This window comes from Tachysurus fulvidraco, chromosome 2, assembly GCF_022655615.1.
Source record: "Tachysurus fulvidraco isolate hzauxx_2018 chromosome 2, HZAU_PFXX_2.0, whole genome shotgun sequence".
In the NCBI taxonomy this organism is placed as follows: Eukaryota; Metazoa; Chordata; class Actinopteri; order Siluriformes; family Bagridae; genus Tachysurus; species Tachysurus fulvidraco.
This window is the reverse complement of record NC_062519.1, coordinates 9,909,875-9,928,771: the sequence shown is the minus strand read 5'-3', so window position 1 is coordinate 9,928,771 and position 18,897 is coordinate 9,909,875. Positions and strand designations below refer to the sequence as shown.

At 37.8% G+C, this 18,897-nt stretch overlaps 1 protein-coding gene across 1 annotated transcript; it reads left to right on the top strand.

Annotated features, from left to right (window-relative positions):
* The first annotated feature begins 1,350 nt into the window (after positions 1-1,350).
* On the top strand, positions 1,351-13,872 carry timm17a (translocase of inner mitochondrial membrane 17 homolog A (yeast)). Its single transcript, XM_027165588.2, has 6 exons — positions 1,351-1,487; positions 8,668-8,767; positions 8,872-8,935; positions 9,844-9,972; positions 13,050-13,160; positions 13,269-13,872. Exons 1-6 carry the CDS (start codon positions 1,462-1,464, stop codon positions 13,337-13,339), a joined length of 501 nt encoding a protein of 166 aa, XP_027021389.1. The 5' UTR covers positions 1,351-1,461; the 3' UTR covers positions 13,340-13,872.
* The last annotated feature ends 5,025 nt before the right edge of the window (positions 13,873-18,897 follow it).

Below are 18,897 nucleotides of genomic sequence, written 5' to 3'. Positions count from 1 at the left end.
GTGATTGGTTGGAGGTAGACCGTGCCACGATTGGTCAGCGCCACGAGACCTAAATCTAAATGCTTCTTTTCAGCATAGGTCTAAATCATTACACCACCTATGCATTATGGATGTAATAACTACATATTATAGTGATCTAATCCCTGCTAATTGGCATTATTGAGGGATTTTATTTTCTACTTCTGAATTCTCTTAAACCATATTGAGTCAAACTTCCCTTTTTGAATACTGAGCAGGAAGAGTTAGTAAAAAATGTTATTGTTGACAAGATTATTGATATTAGAGTTAATTTTTAAGGTTCTTCCTCTTGTGTAGATTTTTCCTCTTATTCCCAATGAAACATGTTGACATGGTCTACCTCCAACCAATCACGTGCCACGATTGGTCAGCGCCACGAGACCGTTGTCCGATTGGCTGGAGTAGACGGTGGGCGGAGTCCAACCATTTGTGGATTCTTGTGCACGTCTTGACGTTAGAAATGTTTCAAATCCACAAATGCACAGAACGCAATCCACAAATGAGCAGGAAGCAATTCACAAATAAATACAATAAAATATATATTTATAAATATTTTTTATTTGCAAATCACATTTTATTTATTTGTGAATTTCATTTCTTTTTGTAAAATTTGTAGCATATATGTACGGTTTGCTTATTGTGCATTTGTTAATAAATGTATTTGTGAAACTCTTTATATTTATTTGTGGATCATAGTATATTTATTCAGAATAACGAAACAATTCTGACCCCATAGTACACAGGCTCATGAGTGTACACAGGCTCATGAGTGTACACAGGCTCATGAGTGTACACAGGCTCATGAGTGTACACAGGCTCATGAGTGTACACAGGCTCATGAGTGTACACAGGCTCATGGGTGTACACAGGCTCATGGGTGTACACAGGCTCATGGGCGCACACAGGCACATGGGCGCACACAGGCTCATGGGCGCACACAGGCACATGGGCGCACACAGGCACATGGGCGCACACAGGCACATGGGCGCACACAGGCACATGGGCGCACACAGGCACATGGGCGCACACAGGCACATGGGCGCACACAGGCACATGGGCGCACACAGGCACATGGGCGCACACAGGCACATGGGCGCACACAGGCACATGGGCGCACACAGGCACATGGGCGCACACAGGCACATGGGCGCACACAGGCACATGGGCGCACACAGGCACATGGGCGCACACAGGCACATGGGCGCACACAGTCATTCGTACGTAAAATAATGTGGAAAAAAATGGAAAAATATGAAAATTTTATTGCTGTAACAAAGAAATAATATGAATCGGTAACTAATAAGACATTTTTTCTTAAGTTGTACATTCATCAAAACGAACGGAAGATACGCTTTTCACTTTCTCACGTCTGAAAGGGGCGTGGCATCCACACGGAGAGGCGTCGCGAACGTGATTGCGTCACTTGGAAAGGAAAGGAAGAAAATGGAGGAGTACGCAAGGGAGCCGTGGTAAGGCTAATCAGCTAAAATGGTTTTTTTTTGTTTGTTTGTTTGTTTTTTAACTGTATACGTTTCATGAAATATTCTTTTGTTTTACTTTCGACGAAAGCTAAACATGTACGTACGTTGTATATCGTTTCAAGCTCAAAATAAGTTTTAAAAGGCGGTTCATTCATGACAATTCAGTGCTAGCAGTCATGCTGTATATACATTAGCTCACTGGACATGCTGTGACCTTGCTTTAACATTGTTAGCATTAATTATGCTCTTAATGTTTAGTCGTCATGCTTCCAAAGGAGTAAATATATTGTTGTAGGAAGTATGTTCTTTTTGGGCCAGTTGTTCAAAAAATTTAATCAGGGTCAAAATGATCCGGATTTGGAAATCCCATTTTTTTCTATTCAGGATCAGGTAATCCGTCTTACTTTTACGCCGGTTTTTCAAAGCAACATTGGATTGGATCACCCTGATCCACATACACCGTTTTTAAGATTACCGAATCCGGATTACCTGTGCTCTAAATGGGACAACATATCACAAAGTGGGCTACTAGCTATCTAAAGAACAGGTAGAAGAGCCAACATGGGGTCACTGTAAGAGTTTTTTATTTTGAGACAACCCCAAAATAATAAGCATCCACTTCCATTCATAATTTCTTTTATGACCCCTCATCTGAGTCATAAAAAATAAATATACATTAACAAATACATTGTGGATATTTTAAAAATGTCTTAAAATAATTAAAATGGCTAAATGTCCAATAGTTGACAAAATAAAGAATGTCCAGGGTTCTTTTTCAACTGAGTATTAGAGACCAGCATTTCCAAGCTCTGCTTTTAGGAGGCGGATCTGAAGTTTTGCTTTGAAGTTTTGCTTCAATAAAAGTATATACACTAAATGATACAAATGTATTATTTGACACATTTTAAAGTTTTACTACATTTTCCTCCTAGAGTCCATCTTGAAATCCTACCCCCTGTTGGGATCAGGATAATACTGTTTTTTTGGATCAAAGTTATCCAGATCCTACTGACAAGTTTTAAACAACACAAACGGACGGTTTGATCCAGATTAAAAACTATTGGATTTCGTAATCTAATCGGATTTCAGATTCCTTCTTTCCCTTTTGAACAACCCGTTTTCAAGATTTGATCCAATCCGGTAAACAAAATCCGATCAGCTTACCTTTGAACAACCGGCCCCTTAATAATAATAAGTTAAAATTCTTGCAGTAAATTGCTAGTGATGTTGCTAGGAGAGTTCTGTCTAAATATCTAAATAATCTATTAAGGTTAAATGTACGTGTTACATCTAAATACTGCCCACTGCCTCCTTTTATTTAGCCCCTCCAAATGTTTAGAATTTTACCCCCTATTCAGACTTGAGTCCCCAAACACACATGGGCTCACATCTCAGGCCTGTTGTACACCACATGTCCTGAGACACTCAGAGACTCAAGCTTTGTTTATTCAATTCAACTCAAATTTATTTGTATAGAGGTTTTTAAAAGTGACGTCTCAAAGCAGCTTTACAGAACATAAACATAGAGCGAAAGGTTATTATAAAATTCAAGATCAATATTAGATATATTTAAATGTGTTTATCCCCAATGAGATAGTCTGAGGTGACTCAGGTGACTGTGGGGAGGAAAAACTCCCTTAGATGGTAAAGGAAGAAACCTTGAGAGGAACCAGACTCAAGGGAGAACCTCCTCCTCATTTGGGTGACACTGCAGGGTGTGAAATATATATATATATAAATATACAGTCCGATAAAAAGCTGTATTCATCTGTAGGTTGCATCTCCGATTAGAAACAAACAAATAAAATGCCCCTGACTTTTAGTTTAACAAGGGACATCAGTCCACTGAATAGAAGTTAACATTCATATTACTGATCTGATGTGGTTATATTGTCATCTACATAGTTGTCTGTCTTTATAACAAATTCCTTGCATGTGAAAACATACCTGGCAATAAAGCTCATTCTGATTCTGATTCTGATCAGATTGTCTAGATCGGGGTCGGCAACCTTAAACCCATTTCCCACAGAAAAAAAAACACAGGGAGCCAAAAATCTTTCCCAGATTGTGCTATTTTCTGATTGGCTATTGTGTAGCCTCTTTTTTGATTGGCTGATAAGTGTCAGGCTCGACTAATAGCTCCAGGAGAGACGCGCTTGATTCCTGCCCGGTTCCATAGAGACAGTGGTGCGGACTGATACATTTTGATATGATAAATAGTCAAAAGGTTTTTCTGTGTGAGAAATACGATGTGTGGCTGTCACTCTAAATGTGTGACACTTGACAGCCCTGCATGACATCATTGAATCTTTCATGAAAAAATGAAAATCATGAAATTTCATGACATCATGAAATTTTAACTTGCCGGCTGCAGCAAACCAAAAATGCGTCTGCTTCTGTGTCGGATTTCGCAAATCGGCAGTTATGACGCATATATTTTGAGCGACAAAAAAATTAAACACGGTTTATTTTAATGTTACAAGAGCATCATAACCTTAGAATTTAGACTTACATTTTTTTTTAAAAACTAACAAAATAAACTAAAATAAATTTCAATAAAATATTTATTTTCCAAATCTACAGGGAGCCGCAGAGGAGGGATGTAAGAGCCACTTGCGGCTCCGGAGCCACGGGTTGTTGTAGACCCCTGGTCTAGATAGGTGTGTGTGTGTGTGTGTGTGTGTGTGTGTGTGTGTGTGTGTGTGTGTGTGTATATATATAAATTAGGTCTGGGCGATAAACGATAACAATATGTATCACAATAGACACGTGATCGATATCAATAAAATGTGTTTGATAAATGTTTAATATTTTTTATTGTCCGTTGGAAGAAAACCGAGGTTGCGAAGCAAGTTTGGTTGCATTAACAAAGGCACTCACTCTCTGGTAACCTAGCAACGTAGGGAGTGACACGCTAACAGCCAATCATGTAACAGTATCCATATCTTTGTCTCGTGCTAGTCTGCTGGATTCCTCTTCAGTAACCGATGACTGATAAGCAGAAAATGAGCCGCAGTGAGCGAGGAAATTGTAAATAAAAGAGGAAAAGTCAGCTGCTTTTTCAGATTTCTGCAGGTTTTATATTTCAAACAATGTTACTGTACTGTATCAGGTTTGTTTTTTATACTGTATTACAGATGTATCTCAGTCTACCTCAGTTTAAATCTTTACAAAACACTGCACATATTTTAAAACACTTTATTCACCAGAAGGTGAACAGCTAGTGAACGTCCTAGCACTAAACTTGAACTAAATTCTCGGGTTTCTCTATGTTTATATCCCCTGGAGTTCTTAGTCGAGCCTGACACTTGTCAATTAAAAAAGGTTTGGTGTCATTTTCTTTCATTTTGCACCTTAAATATTAAGAGATACTTGTTGAGTGTTCATTGTGACTTTAGACTTATGTTTACATTTTAATTATTTGAGTTTTCCACATTCCACATGGTTGTTGACATTTCTGTCTTAATAACTGAGGGATTATGATCAGAGGAAGGTTAAGTTTAAAATAAAAATGTTTAAATGTAATATATTTTTCTCCTGGTCATTATTTTAAATGGGTCATAAAAAATATCAATAATTATTGATATTGACCAATATGAAACACTGATATCGTGATACAGTTTTCAGCCATATCGCCCAGCCCTTATATATATATATATATATATGTATACATATATATATATATATATATATATATATATATATATATATATTAGTGTGTATATATATATATATATATATATATAGTGTGTATATATAAATATAGATCGATCGATCTTTATTGTCATTGCATAGTACAATACACAGCAACGAAATGCAGTTTGGCATCTACCAGAAGTGCAAAGAGTGCAGATAAATATTTAAAGATATGTACAGCATGTAATATATATAGGTATATATGTAAACATATGTATAGTGAATAAATATAAAGGCTATAGCAGTGCAGAAAAAATGACATTGAAAAAAAGGTGCAGACACTGTTTTAAAGGAACAAGTAGAAGGTTATACGGTTATGACATTAAAAAAAATGTGTAAGCTAAATAAACAAGTTCACTAATATATGTATATATACATGAATGTGAAATATTAGGCAGAATGTACAATAAGGTATATAGATACATGTAAATAAAATAGTGCAGATGTATGTAAGGCACGATATGTGTAGAGAATGAGGAGTATAAACAGTACAATATGTACATTGTATAATTGTACAGAAGTTATCTACAGTATTTTTTACAGTGTTCTAATGGTGTAGTGTAGAGTTCAGTAGTGTGATGGTGGATGGAAAAAAGTTGTCCCTGAACCTGCTGGAACCTGCTGGAAGCTGGTTAAACAGTTTGTGACTGGGATGTGAAGAATCCTTGATGATGATGTGAGATCTGAGCAAACATCTGCTGTGGTGAAGGTGCTCAGTGGCAGATATGTCGTCAGCTTGAATTTGTTGCCAGTTATCATTCAATTTTGTCATCTCTACTTTGCTACAACACATTTAGCTATTGATATGGATACTATATTGATATGTGTGTATGCTTCTTCAATGGTCTTAATCCTAGTTATTTTGATAGATGCTTAAATAAGAAATGACACATTTTATTAGGGTAAAAAGATGCATTGATCTAACAGAAGTGAGAGATTTTCTACAGCTCAGGAGGTTCTTCTTCCATGATGTTTGGAATGCTATCAGTTTAGTCTTCAGTCATTTAATTTCTTAATTTTTGGGTGCTCTGTTCATGTGGGATTATTATATCAGGGTGCTAGTATTTTCTTTAGCTTTTAGCAGAATGTTGACTCTAAAGCATTCAGTGACCAGTTCTGTGGTGTGAGATGGTTATTAAATCAAAGTTTGGAAATTAAACAACATAACAAATTGGGAGATTATTCATAAAACTATCTGCAGTTGCTGATGTGTATGTGGGGACATGGCAAAAAAGACAAGGTTATGAAGAGCTAGCTTCAGACTGTGGAAATGTGACTATATTTAATCCAAAAGTTACTATTAATCAAGAGTGTGACCACAATTCTGAGTGGGTCCTGTTATTGTCTGATTAATTCCAGCTGAATCTAGAATGGGGACACATGCTATTCTGAAGGTCTTGAAGATTGTAACATAGCTTTACCACCGTTAGCCTCACAATGTCATATTAATATTGTATTTATGTAGTGTCATTAATATTATGATATACTATGAAAAAAGAGGTATCCCAGTAATAGTCTCAATTTTCATAGTATCTCTTTATTGCACTGATAAAAAATTGGAATAAAAGGTTTTCTGAAATGCAGCTTAACATAAATTAAAATCACTCACAGAAAAAGAAGGTTGTTTGCAATAAGCAAATAAACAAATAAATAAATAATAAAACATTATATTTGTAAGTATCTAGTTACCTATTAAGTGGGCCTCCAACTTCTATGTGCTGTGGATTTTATGATTTCTGTGTACTTTTATCAAAGGTTTGTGAAGGAATATTAATTTTTAGTATAATAGGCACACTACTGCAACAATAAACAACCTTCAGTCATGTATTCCTGTATTTTTGAATACTTAAAAAAATGGCTTTGGTTCAAACACAGGGTTCCATATTCTAAGTTATTTTAGTACAGGATTTAGATGGGAAATGTGCTAAACATCAAAAATCACTGCTGGTTTCATTTTGGTCAGCGTAGGCTGCAGTTTCTGTCCACGTTTTGGCATCCATTTCATTAGTGAAGCTGCCTCTACATGAATAGTGGATTTAATAATTACATGGATGAGCAGGTAAAAAAATGGAGTAATCTAGTAATATTAAATTTAGACTAATGGCCACATAATTAAAAAGGTAAACTCAAAAACACAAAATATGGGATTTATTTAATTTACACATAACTTTGTTAATTTCCATATAATTAACATTAACAAGGTTAATTCAGTGCTGTTTAGATGAATCAGGTTAACTGTCTTATATTTGTCCTAAACGATTGTTAATTGTCCTGCAATTAACATTTTTGCCTTCAAATAGCCAGGTTTCATAAAATTGATTCAACATATAATACATTCATTGCACAATTGCTTTCACTTTCTATAACACGTATTAGAGTGGTCTAACATACATTTAGGGCAAATTGCCCTAATTTTTTTTTCTCTCCAAAATCTTTATTCCTTAAATACTTTTCAAAATCAGAGTTTTTCAAAATAGAGAAAGAGAGTTTAAACAGCATACATATGAATAAACAAATCTTAAAAGTAAAAGACCTTTTTGCCACCAATTATTTTTTACTTGCAAATGTCTGTGGAACCAATTGAGGTTGATTTGTTTTATTACTCCACTTTACTCCACATTTGCTCCTTAGTTGTGTTATGCAGTGCAAGTGTAAATTCCTCCGCTTTCACTTCATTGGGAGAATCAGCAAAATCGACAACATTACTCACTTAAAATGTTTTCACTGAAACCAACTGTACAAAATACAACCACAACATGTTGTACTGTTCCTTTAAGAAATGTTCCGAGCTGGGGGACATGTATACATTGGGGAAGTCGTGGCCTAATGGTTAGAGAGTCTGACTCGTAACCCGAAGGTTGTGAACCCCCCAACTGCTCCCCGGGCGCCGCAGAATAAATGGCTGCCCACTGCTTCGGGTGTTCAGTGTGTGTGTTCACTGCGGTGTGTGTGCACTTTGGATGGGTTAAATGCAGAGAACGAATTCTGAGTATGGGTCACCGTACTTAGCCGTATGTCGCGTCACTTTTTGCCACTTTTTTTTGTACCTTCCTATTCCAAAGTTTTGAGATCATGCAAAAGCGCTTGCAAGACTTTTTTAAATGTCTTTGTTTTGTTTTTGTATCTTTGTCTGCTGTCTTGCACAAAATGTCAAAATGAATTGAAGATAATGTTGATAAACATTGATGGTACATTACTCAGGCCCTGATTGTGCATAAACTTAAGTTTTTTCTTAATAATTCAGGAAAGTGTTGAGCATTGTGACATTCGAAGACTTTGTCAAGTATATTTTGTAAAGTCTCAAGTAATAGAATGGATTAGGGGAAATATGGAAACTGGTACATTTATGCTAAACATTTCGTTACAATATTTAGGAACATTATATGCTTTTGTGGCACCTACTTTAAATAAAAACGAACATTAGATAAATAACGATTTTCATTTGACTCACCTCTGTATCTCCTTCTTTTAGCCCCTGGAGGATAGTTGACGATTGTGGGGGCGCCTTCACTATGGGAGCCATCGGTGGAGGAATATTTCAGGCTGTCAAAGGCTTTAGAAATTCACCTTCTGTATGTTTGTCTTCTTTGTACTTTCTAACCATTTTTTTGTGTGGAAATTCTCGTCCATATCACTTTTGACTTTATGGATTTATTTATGTATTTTTTAATCATAGGGCATGAACCACAGGATGAAAGGGAGCATGACAGCCATCAGGACCAGGGCTCCACAATTAGGAGGTATGAATACACCTCAGAGTCTACTGCTCCCTAAACACTTCGTCTCCATTATACAGCACAAGCAACAAACACAAACCCAGTACCATCTCTTTCATGGTCAAGTGAATGCGCTATTTTCACATCATACAATGTTAAGAAACATAAAAGATTACTCTCCCTCACTCACTCATTTTCTACCGTTTTATCCGAACTACCTCGGGTCACGGGGAGCCTGTGCCTATCTCGGGCACCAAGGCAGGATACACCCTGGACGGAGTGCCAACCCATCGCAGGGCACACACACACACTCATTCACGCTCACACACTCACACAATCACACAATCACACACTACGGACAATTTTCCAGAGATGCCAATCAACCTACCATGCATGTCTTTGGACTGGGGGAGGAAACCGGAGTACCCGGAGGAAACCCCCAAGGCACGGGGAGAACATGCAAACTCCTCACACACAAAGCGGAGGCGGGAATCGAACCCCGACCCTGGAGGTGTGAGGCGAACGTGCTAACCACCAAGCCACTATTTTAGCTCCATAGATTCTGTACATTCCAGCTTCGTTTTAATGATATCTGGCATTGGTGCAAGAAAAGAACAGGCACATGAGTATGCCATGGCTCCCTCTGATGAAAATAAAGGTCACATGAAGGATTACATTTGCTGACCTGACTGGTGGAAATGGACTATAAAAACCATAATTGATTATCAACGTAACTGAAAAAAAGATTCTAGTTTATTAATTGATTTTTATTTTGTATGTTTTTGCAAGTAAAAGTGACTGTACAAATTCCTTTTGCGAGAGATCATACATTGAATTTGCTGTGCTAGAGAAGGCGACGCAGCCATGCAATATGTGAGGTGTGTAAAATATTTTATTCTAAATTGTAAACACGTAAAATCTGACTGTTGCAGGAAGCTTTGCTGTATGGGGTGGGCTTTTCTCGATGATTGACTGTGGCCTAGTAAAAGTCCGTGGAAAAGAGGACCCGTGGAATTCAATAACAAGTGGAGCCATGACAGGAGCTATTCTTGCTGCAAGGAGTAAGTATATAGTTGAGAGCCTGTTTTATTATATCTTTTCACGTAACAACACTGAAGAAATGACACTTTGCTACAATGTAAAGTAGTGAGTGTAAAGCTTGTATAACGGTGTAAATTTGTTGTCCGCTCAAAATAACTCGACACACAGCTATTAATGTCTAAACCACTGTCCACAAAAGTGAGTACACCCCTAAGTGAAAATGTCCAATTAGCCATTTTCTCTCCCCGGTGCCAGGTGACTCGTTAGTGTTACAAGGTCTCATGTGTGAATGGGGATCAGGTGTGTTAAATTTGGTGTTATCGCTCTCACTCTCTCTTACTGGTAATGGTCTGGAGCTGGATGACTGCTGCCGGCACTGGGGAGCTACAGTTGATTGAGGGAACTATGAATGCACTGTGACATACTGCATGTACTGTGACATACTGAAACAGAGCATGAGCCCCTCCCTTCAGAGACTGGGCCGCAGGGCAGTATTCCAACAAAATAACAACCCAAAACACACCTTAAGGCGACCACTGCCTTGCTAAAGAAGCTGAGGGTGAAGGTGATGGATTGGCCAAGCATGTCTCCACACCTAAACCCTATTGAGCATCTGTGGGGCATCCTCAAACAGAAGGTGGAGGAGTGCAAGGTCTCTAACATCCGCCAGCTGCGTTATGTTTTCATGGAGGAGTGGAAAAGGACTACAGTGGCAACCTGTGATGCTCTGGTGAACTCCATGCCCAAGAGGGTTAAGGCAGTGCTGAAAAATAATGGTGGCCACAAAAAATATTGATAGTTTAGGCCCAATTTGGACATTTTCACATAGGGGTGTGCTTACTTTTGTAGTAAGCGGTTTAGACATTAATGGCTGTGTGTTGAGTTATTTTGAAGGGACTGAAAATGTACACTGTTGTACAAGCTTTCCACTCACTACTTTACATTGTAGAACAGTGTCATTTCTTCAGTGTTTTCACATAAAAAGATATAATAATTACAAAAATGAGAGGGGTGTTCTTACTTCTGTGAGATGTATTCACTCCTGAACAAAATCTTAAGACCGGTAAACGTTTTGAATGAGGTCGGGTTAAAGAAACGTTACAAGTATTCACATTTCATGCTGGTGGATCATAACCAGGTTGTAGGTACTCCAAAATGCTTCCCCCCCCACCCAAAATAAAGGGAGAAAACAAAACAAAAAAAACAGAAGTAAAAGTAGCAGTGAAATAACACACAAAAAATTATATTATATAATAAAAATATATTATTAAAGATTTATCAAAGAATTTGTCTGCATGTTGTGCTAGGAGTGTAAACTTGATTTATCCGCTCCACATTTTAACAATTTCATTTGTCATTATGCAGGTAAACACGCCAAATTGCACAGACATTATTATTGGACAAGCCATACAAAGTCTGCACTTATTATTCTCAGGCTATAAATGCTACAGGTGTGTCGATTACTATGATGACTGTTATTACATGTTGTTTTCTGTGTTTTGGTGAAAATGACTAAGACGAAGGAGCAGTTCTCTGCAACCAAAGAGGATATTATCAAAATGGCTAAATGTAGATAGCCGCTCTTGGATATTGCTTGTGTGCCGGATTTGAACTGTCAGAACATCTGGAAAATGACTCCAAAGCACCATTAGTTCAGTACTGTGCAGAATGTAAAGCACTGAAGCCAAGCAAGGAAGACTAGCATGCGTTTTAACAGAAGGATGCAAATCATTTCAATGTGTGACCGCTTCAAAACAGCTTCCAACATCCAGTATGAATCGTGCACTGGTCAGGAATCTCCAGTCTTATCTTAAACTGTAAGGTGATTGCTACATGAGGTCGGGTTAAAGAAACTATTTACTAGTTCTGAGAACCTCAAAAACATCTTGTCTTTGCCAAATAAAATAGAGATAGTAAGGATTGGACTCTGGGTGATTTGATTTTGAATAGACCCCTGTTCTTTGGTATGACAAGTAGCTCAACATGCTTGTATCAGATGGTGTCGGGTATATTCAATGTTAATTCACAGTGGAAGAAACTTAATTTTGTGAGGATGCATGTCTGTGGCAGGTGTTGGAAAGGATCTGCAAAGTTGCTGTTTTGCAGAACACAATGTTTAACGCACAACAAAGGCGTTTTAAAGTCCTCAGTTGGCCTCATCAGTCCACTGATCTTAATCCCATTGAAAACCTTTGAAAATTCTAAACCTGAATCGTGATAAGTCATCCAACCTAGCTCAGTATTCAGTTATGTCATCCAATGTAGCTCAGTATTCAGTTATGTCATCCAACCTAGCTCAGTATTCAGTTATGTCATCCAATGTAGCTCAGTATTCAGTTATGTCATCCAATGTAGCTCAGTATTCAGTTATGTCATTCAATGTAGCTCAGTATTCAGTTATGTCATCCAATGTAGCTCAGTATTCAGTTATGTCATCCAACCTAGCTCAGTATTCAGTTATGTCATCCAATGTAGCTCAGTATTCAGTTATGTCATCCAACCTAGCTCAGTATTCAGTTATGTCATCCAATGTAGCTCAGTATTCAGTTATGTCATCCAACCTAGCTCAGTATTCAGTTATGTCATCCAACCTAGCTCAGTATTCAGTTATGTCATCCAATGTAGCTCAGTATTCAGTTATGTCATCCAACCTAGCTCAGTATTCAGTTATGTCATCCAACCTAGCACAGTATTCAGTTATGTCATCCAATGTAGCTCAGTATTCAGTTATATGATCCAACGAAAGTCTGTATTCAGTTTAGGTTTTATTTTGTGTGTTTTTCTATGCATTTTTTGCATATTAGAACAAATCTCATGTTCCATGATGCTGCTGTTTAATATTGTCTTCTTTCAAATATAACACACTTCTCATATTTGGATGGTTTAAGTGAAGGGTAGGGTCAATAAAGGGGAATAATGTACAAATATCTTCTACAGATATCATTTTTTGACCACTACTGTATATATTGTCATCGGAAGAATTAAAATAGACTGTAGTTATAGACTCACAACCACCAGTTTTATTTTTTGGCTCTGTGCTGTCTTTGTTTAGTGTTGGTGTGTCAGACTGGTGCTGACTGATGTTCTCTATCCCTAGATGGGCCTGTGGCTATGGTTGGGTCTGCAGCTATGGGAGGCATTCTTCTAGCATTGATAGAAGGTGCTGGAATCCTTCTCACAAGGTTTGCTTCATCACAACTCCCAACTGGTGAGTGTGCAATACATGAGTATGGCTTGTAGCATATCTTATCAAATTCATAAATCTTTTAAATTGATACTTTGAAAGAACCAAGAAATCTGTTTCTCATTTTGTCAGGTCCACAATTTGCAGAGGAACCACCCTCAATGCCTGCCTCATCTTTTGGTGACTATAGACAGTATCAGTGAGCAGTCCCTTCATTTTCAAACCATTTTACTTTTCCATGAACTCATGGGGTAGTCAAATTTACATAAAGCGCCAATGGAAGGATGCAATCCACCATTAAAGATGTTTGTTGGAAAACGAAAAAGGAAATTCCTTTTTTCACACCGAGTCTTCAACAACATAAATTTTCACATTCTAAGATGCCTCTTTTGTTTAATGATGGTGTTTTTATTCTTGTTTTTAATTTTTCTTTAAGCAATAACACAAGACAGCTAAACTTAGGCATTCAAGAAAACAAAATTTTCCTAAAGTATGCTAGTTGTCTTGATGTGTGAATGTAAGCATCTTTTCTGTACATATAAAAGTTGAAGTTGCAGTTGTAAAATATTTTGCCACTAAGCCCTTCTGAAGAACGTTAATTAATAATAAATCATCTTAACCATCTGAACATATCCCTAAACTATTAATGTTTGAAGCATATATTTATTATGTATTTCAGGTTAAACTGAAGAGATATTGAGTGGTAGAAATGAATAAAAAGGATTTGGATAAAGGATTTCTTGCTATTGTCATTACCTTTGTGCTTTTAAATGAATAACTATTTAGTTTTTGTGAAGCTATATCTGAAATCATTTTAACATTCACAAAAGGAAAAACAATTGCTGTCAAAAGCATTATGTATACCACAAATCAAAATAAAATTACATAAGGTTTGCTAAGTGTGATGGAGGCTAAAAGAAAATAATTAGGTGTAAGTTTTTCTGTTGTTGTTTTTTTGCAGTGATTTTAGTACAGTCTGATCAGGTAACAAGATCAAATCACAGCTCGGCAGATTTAAGATTTATGGAGTAAGCTTCATGTACAGTGTCGAGTTATTAATAAATAGGATAACTACCTAGGGTGATAGCATCACTTTTGAACAAGTAAATATTCATATAAATGTGAGCTCCACCTTTTATGGGGTGTTGAGACAAACAAATTGATTTCGTAACAAATTGATTGCATCATGTCCTTTGTCTATTCAGACAAATCGGGTTCTGAGTTCAGGTCATTTTAGACAACACCATCTGAATACTTTGTAGGGCTGGGACGATTTACTAATCTGGCGATTCAATACTATCCCGATACTTTTGTGCCGATTCAATACATATTGCAATTCTATAGCTATTGCGATTCATTGTTTAAATTGTGATTTTTGTTTGCTTAATAAAGATTAGACAATGGCAAATACTTGATCATACCCTTAAAGAGACTGTATATGAGTTATATTAACAAAAAAAATGCATCACATCTTTCGGAATTTTTATTTCAGGAGCATATACATACATAGTGCATAAAGAACCTTGAACCATAAAACTTTCAAGTACCAAAAACTTGAATATAATATTTAAATGTGCAACAAAATGACTAAAAACAATACTCTCTGAAATAAAATAAGTGCTGTTAAACTGTTCCAATAAATAACAATAAATAAAAAAGCTCCGGAACAATTTATTTCAAATTGAAATAGATTTATATAAAGATTTATTTATTTATGGGCTGTCAGGGTTACATAGGACTCTGTAGCTCGCGATGCGACTCGTTGAGCTTTGCTTACACTTTTTACTTCTGACGCAACCTCGTCATAGATTTTAGGCACGACTGTGTCTGAAAAGCTTCCTCGATGGAATAACGTACCTCCGCTCCAAAGTATGGATAATATTTCGAAAACCTGCATTTTCCACAACGCTATAAGGTCGAATGTCTTTGCAGATAAAAAGAGCAATCGACTCTGTGATGCGTTTTGCCTTCTCCAAAGTGCATGGTAATTTACTCAATGTCACATCCAGAGTTTGTTGAGACGCTGCAGTTTGTTTGGCGTTCAGCCTGAAATTCGCTATCAAAAATATGCTATCACTGTATGGCAGAGTTTGCATACCGTTTTAGTCATGTCCAGCGCAGCTCTTTCTGCCAGTGTATAAAATCCAAAGTGTTTCCACACTTATGATTTAAAATGTGTGCAGAAACAATTCTCAAAGAGGTTTGCTCCCCTGCCTCTGCCATGGTTTAGCTTTCTCGCGCCAGCTTAAAACGGATACGACGTCATCTAATACAGACAACAACAAAATACGTTTCGCCCTCTGTTGGAATAAAAGCGATAACGTCTTCCCACCACCTCTCTGGAAAAGTAAAAAAATTAAATATATATCGATTCTGAGCCAAACAAATCGATCTCAAAATCGTTTTAAAAAGAATCGCGATAGTTTGGTGAATCGATTTTTTCTCCCACAACTAATACTTTGTCATGATATGAGCAGTCTGGTATGTATTGACAACAATAATTTAGTTAATAATAATATCAATAATTAAAGTCAGAAAGGCCTGAGCATACCTCCTTGGTTGCCCAGTGTTTGAGGTTCTGTGTTGTTGGAGGTGAAAAATCAACAAAAAGACTCATATATGATCAGAAATGACGTGCCGACTACCTTGGCTGATTATAAAACCCAGGTAATGTACAGTGGGAGGCAGAACTGGAGCTTCACAAGGAATGCCTTAAAGCTGCTGTGAGTCAGAATCGGAATAAGGAACATGAACCTGTCTTTGCAAAGTTGTTCATCTTTTGCTCAGAGCAGAATATCATTGGCATTGTGAAGGAGAGAACATCCATCTGGTAGTTGGAGAGAGAATACAGCAGGGGGATCAATAAAGCCTTGAGGGATGTGCCAAGGTGTTCTGATGTTACTTAAATGTAAATGATGGACTGCATCTGTCTGCTCACTGAGACACTGAAAAAAGGCACTACAAACATCAACAACAGTAAAGAGTGCATGCTTATTCAGCATAAATCTTATTGGAATAACCAAAATCCCACCCCTAACCATAAGGTTTCTGTGCAGGGTTTGCATGTATGGTTTAAGAAGATGGAAATTTTATTAAAACACCCAGTGACAAGAGATTGGATGATGTTCCCCAACCCAGTAGACGGGTCTGGGAACGAAGTTTGCTGATATATGGGGTAACCTGAATGTGCCCCACTTTATTGGAATGGGCAACCCAAAGTGTTTATGGGTCACTAATGAGGACTTCAGAAATAACCAGGCTGTCCCATTCAGGCATTTCAGGAGTCACCTTGCTCAAAAAAGAGAGAACACAGTGTAGACAGACCATTATGGCCTAGAAGATTATAAGGGGATGAGGGATTGACGACAAATTTTCGGTAGGATGAGAGATTAGGATAATCCACACTGCTATGAGGGCATTTTTATTAGTATCAGAACCAATAATCTTTAAAGGAATACAACATAAATCAGGGTCGGTTAATTGTGAATATCTAGTTTGTTGTCTGAGTGAGTCTACCACATACAACTTGGCTGTGGGTTTGATATTTGAGTTGTGGATTTGGAGAGATGAAAGGTGCTGGAGAAGCAGGTGATGACACTGTGGGACAGGCTAGAAGGAACTTAGTTTTAATGCATTCTTTCTTTTGGTCTTGGAAGTCTGGCCTTTTTGTTTTGCTATCTTGCTTTAACAAGTTTTGTTGTCCATGCCGACCAAGCAAGAAACCGAGAAGAAATAAAGGACATGACCCAAACTGGCGAACGCTGCAGCCAACAGCTCTAATGGTGCTAGTAATGCTAACAGCATTATTAGTGCTTACAAGGCTACCTGTGCTAATGGCAGCATGCATGTTGGGAGTGTCAGGTCAGGAAGAACATATACACACGTGGACAAAATTGTTGGTACCCTTCGGTCAATGAAAGAAAAACTCACAATGGTCACAGAAAAAACTTTAATCTGACAAAAGTAATAATAAATAAAAATTCTATGAATGTAAACCAATGAAAGTCAGACATTGCTTTTCAACCATGCTTCAACAGAATTATTTAAAAAAAATAAACTCATGGAACAGGCCTGGACAAAAACGATGGTACCCCTAACTTAATATTTTGTTGCACAACCTTTTGAGGCAATCACTGCAATCAGACGATTCCTGTAACTGTCAGTGAGACTTCTGCACCTCTCAATCCCTGACTCTTATTCCTATCAATGTTTTTCTTAACATTTTCACAGTGAAACATTCTAATCATGAGTATGTCTTTAACCATGCCATTTCCATGTTAATTACTCTAAACCTGTAGCTTATTTATGCATTTTTATTTACATATTTAGCTTTGACTTGGGGTGAACTTGACATTCTGCCTTTATAAATGTATGTCAGACTTCAGCTGCATTTTTTACCACATGAACATCACTGCTCTGACCTTCAGCAGTACAATGGATTCAATGTACAGACTCAGACTCCCTAACCCTAACCCTGAGCTCACCATGGACCCAACACCAATTCCTTCCTGCCAGACTTCAAATGATTGCTGATAAAGACCAGACCATACAGCTGACTGATGCAACAATAGCAAAAAAAAAAGCGATTTTGTGGGTTTCAAGGTGCTACAAACTTGGGAAGTGTTTTTCTGACCAACACATGTATATCGCTGAATGGGTGTTTTCAGTAACAGTTTTCACATTTTTGTAGAACCTTGAAACTATGATAAGAAGTATGATTGTTTACATTAAAATGCAAAATTTCCTAAAATTGTAAGATATGAAATTTGTTGAATAAACACTAAATAGTCATATATTTTAGAATTTATTATCAATTAGGCTTTTTCCCACATCATAGCACATTGTGCTCTTTACGTGCTGAAAATGTGATTCCGCGAGTTACAAGACACTATGAGCTTGGGACAAGGGTATTTCTGACACATGCATATGTGCACTTGAATGGGGTAGATTTCAATTACTTTTTTCACATCCTTCAGGGTGTAGCACCCACAGCAGAGAGATGAACACAGAGAGAAGCATGAGATGGGGATTAAAAATCCCAGAGGAGTGGGAGTGTAGGGAGTGCGGGTGAAGCAGGAGGCAGCAAGGCTCATCCTTTTCAGGTGGCAGAGTCTGCAGAAACACAGTAGGAGAGAGCAGCAGAAGTCAGCTACCCAGATGTTCCCTCCCCTGCTTCTGAGCCAGACTCTATCCGGGAGTAGACTCCCAGAGGGTGAGGAGTTAGACACCGCTCTTGATTGACCCTTCCTGTTTTGGCAGGTTTTTGGCTGCATACCTTGCACCAACACTCCGATGAGCTATCCATGGTGCTGAAATGCTGTTGTTTCTTCAGCACTGCCAGTTTAGAGGGACGAAGAGTGGTCTTGTATGTCTTCTGTGAGGTGATGCGTGCTTCACAGTCACAGGTGCCTCTTTTCCACCGGAAAGAACCGGGTGCTGGTTCAGAGCTAGCGCTAGTGCTGGTTCAAAGTTGGTTCCACTGGCGAACCTTATAAGAACCGGTTTGCCTTTCCACCGGCTAGAGAGCCATCACAGCGCCGAGTGTGATGTCACTGTATACGTGTCACGTGTCCCAGCAACGTTAGCGCAGCAGCGGCAAACACAAACACAACAAAAATGGCGGATGTTGCTTTACTGTTAATGCTCATGGCTTTGCGAACCTACATTGGCATCCAAACACGGCGAATAAAACGTGTACGTGCCGCTCCATGTAATCTGCATAAACGGAGGTTGTAATCGATAAACTACATAACGTTATTTT

Excerpts from the sequence above, each read along its gene's own strand:
- timm17a (XM_027165588.2), top strand. The coding sequence starts at position 1,462 with ATGGAGGAGTACGCAAGGGAGCCGTG. Across the intron at positions 1,488-8,667 it reads GAGTACGCAAGGGAGCCGTG|CCCCTGGAGGATAGTTGACG; the intron begins GTAAGGCTAATC and ends TCCTTCTTTTAG. Across the intron at positions 13,161-13,268 it reads TTCATCACAACTCCCAACTG|GTCCACAATTTGCAGAGGAA; the intron begins GTGAGTGTGCAA and ends TCATTTTGTCAG.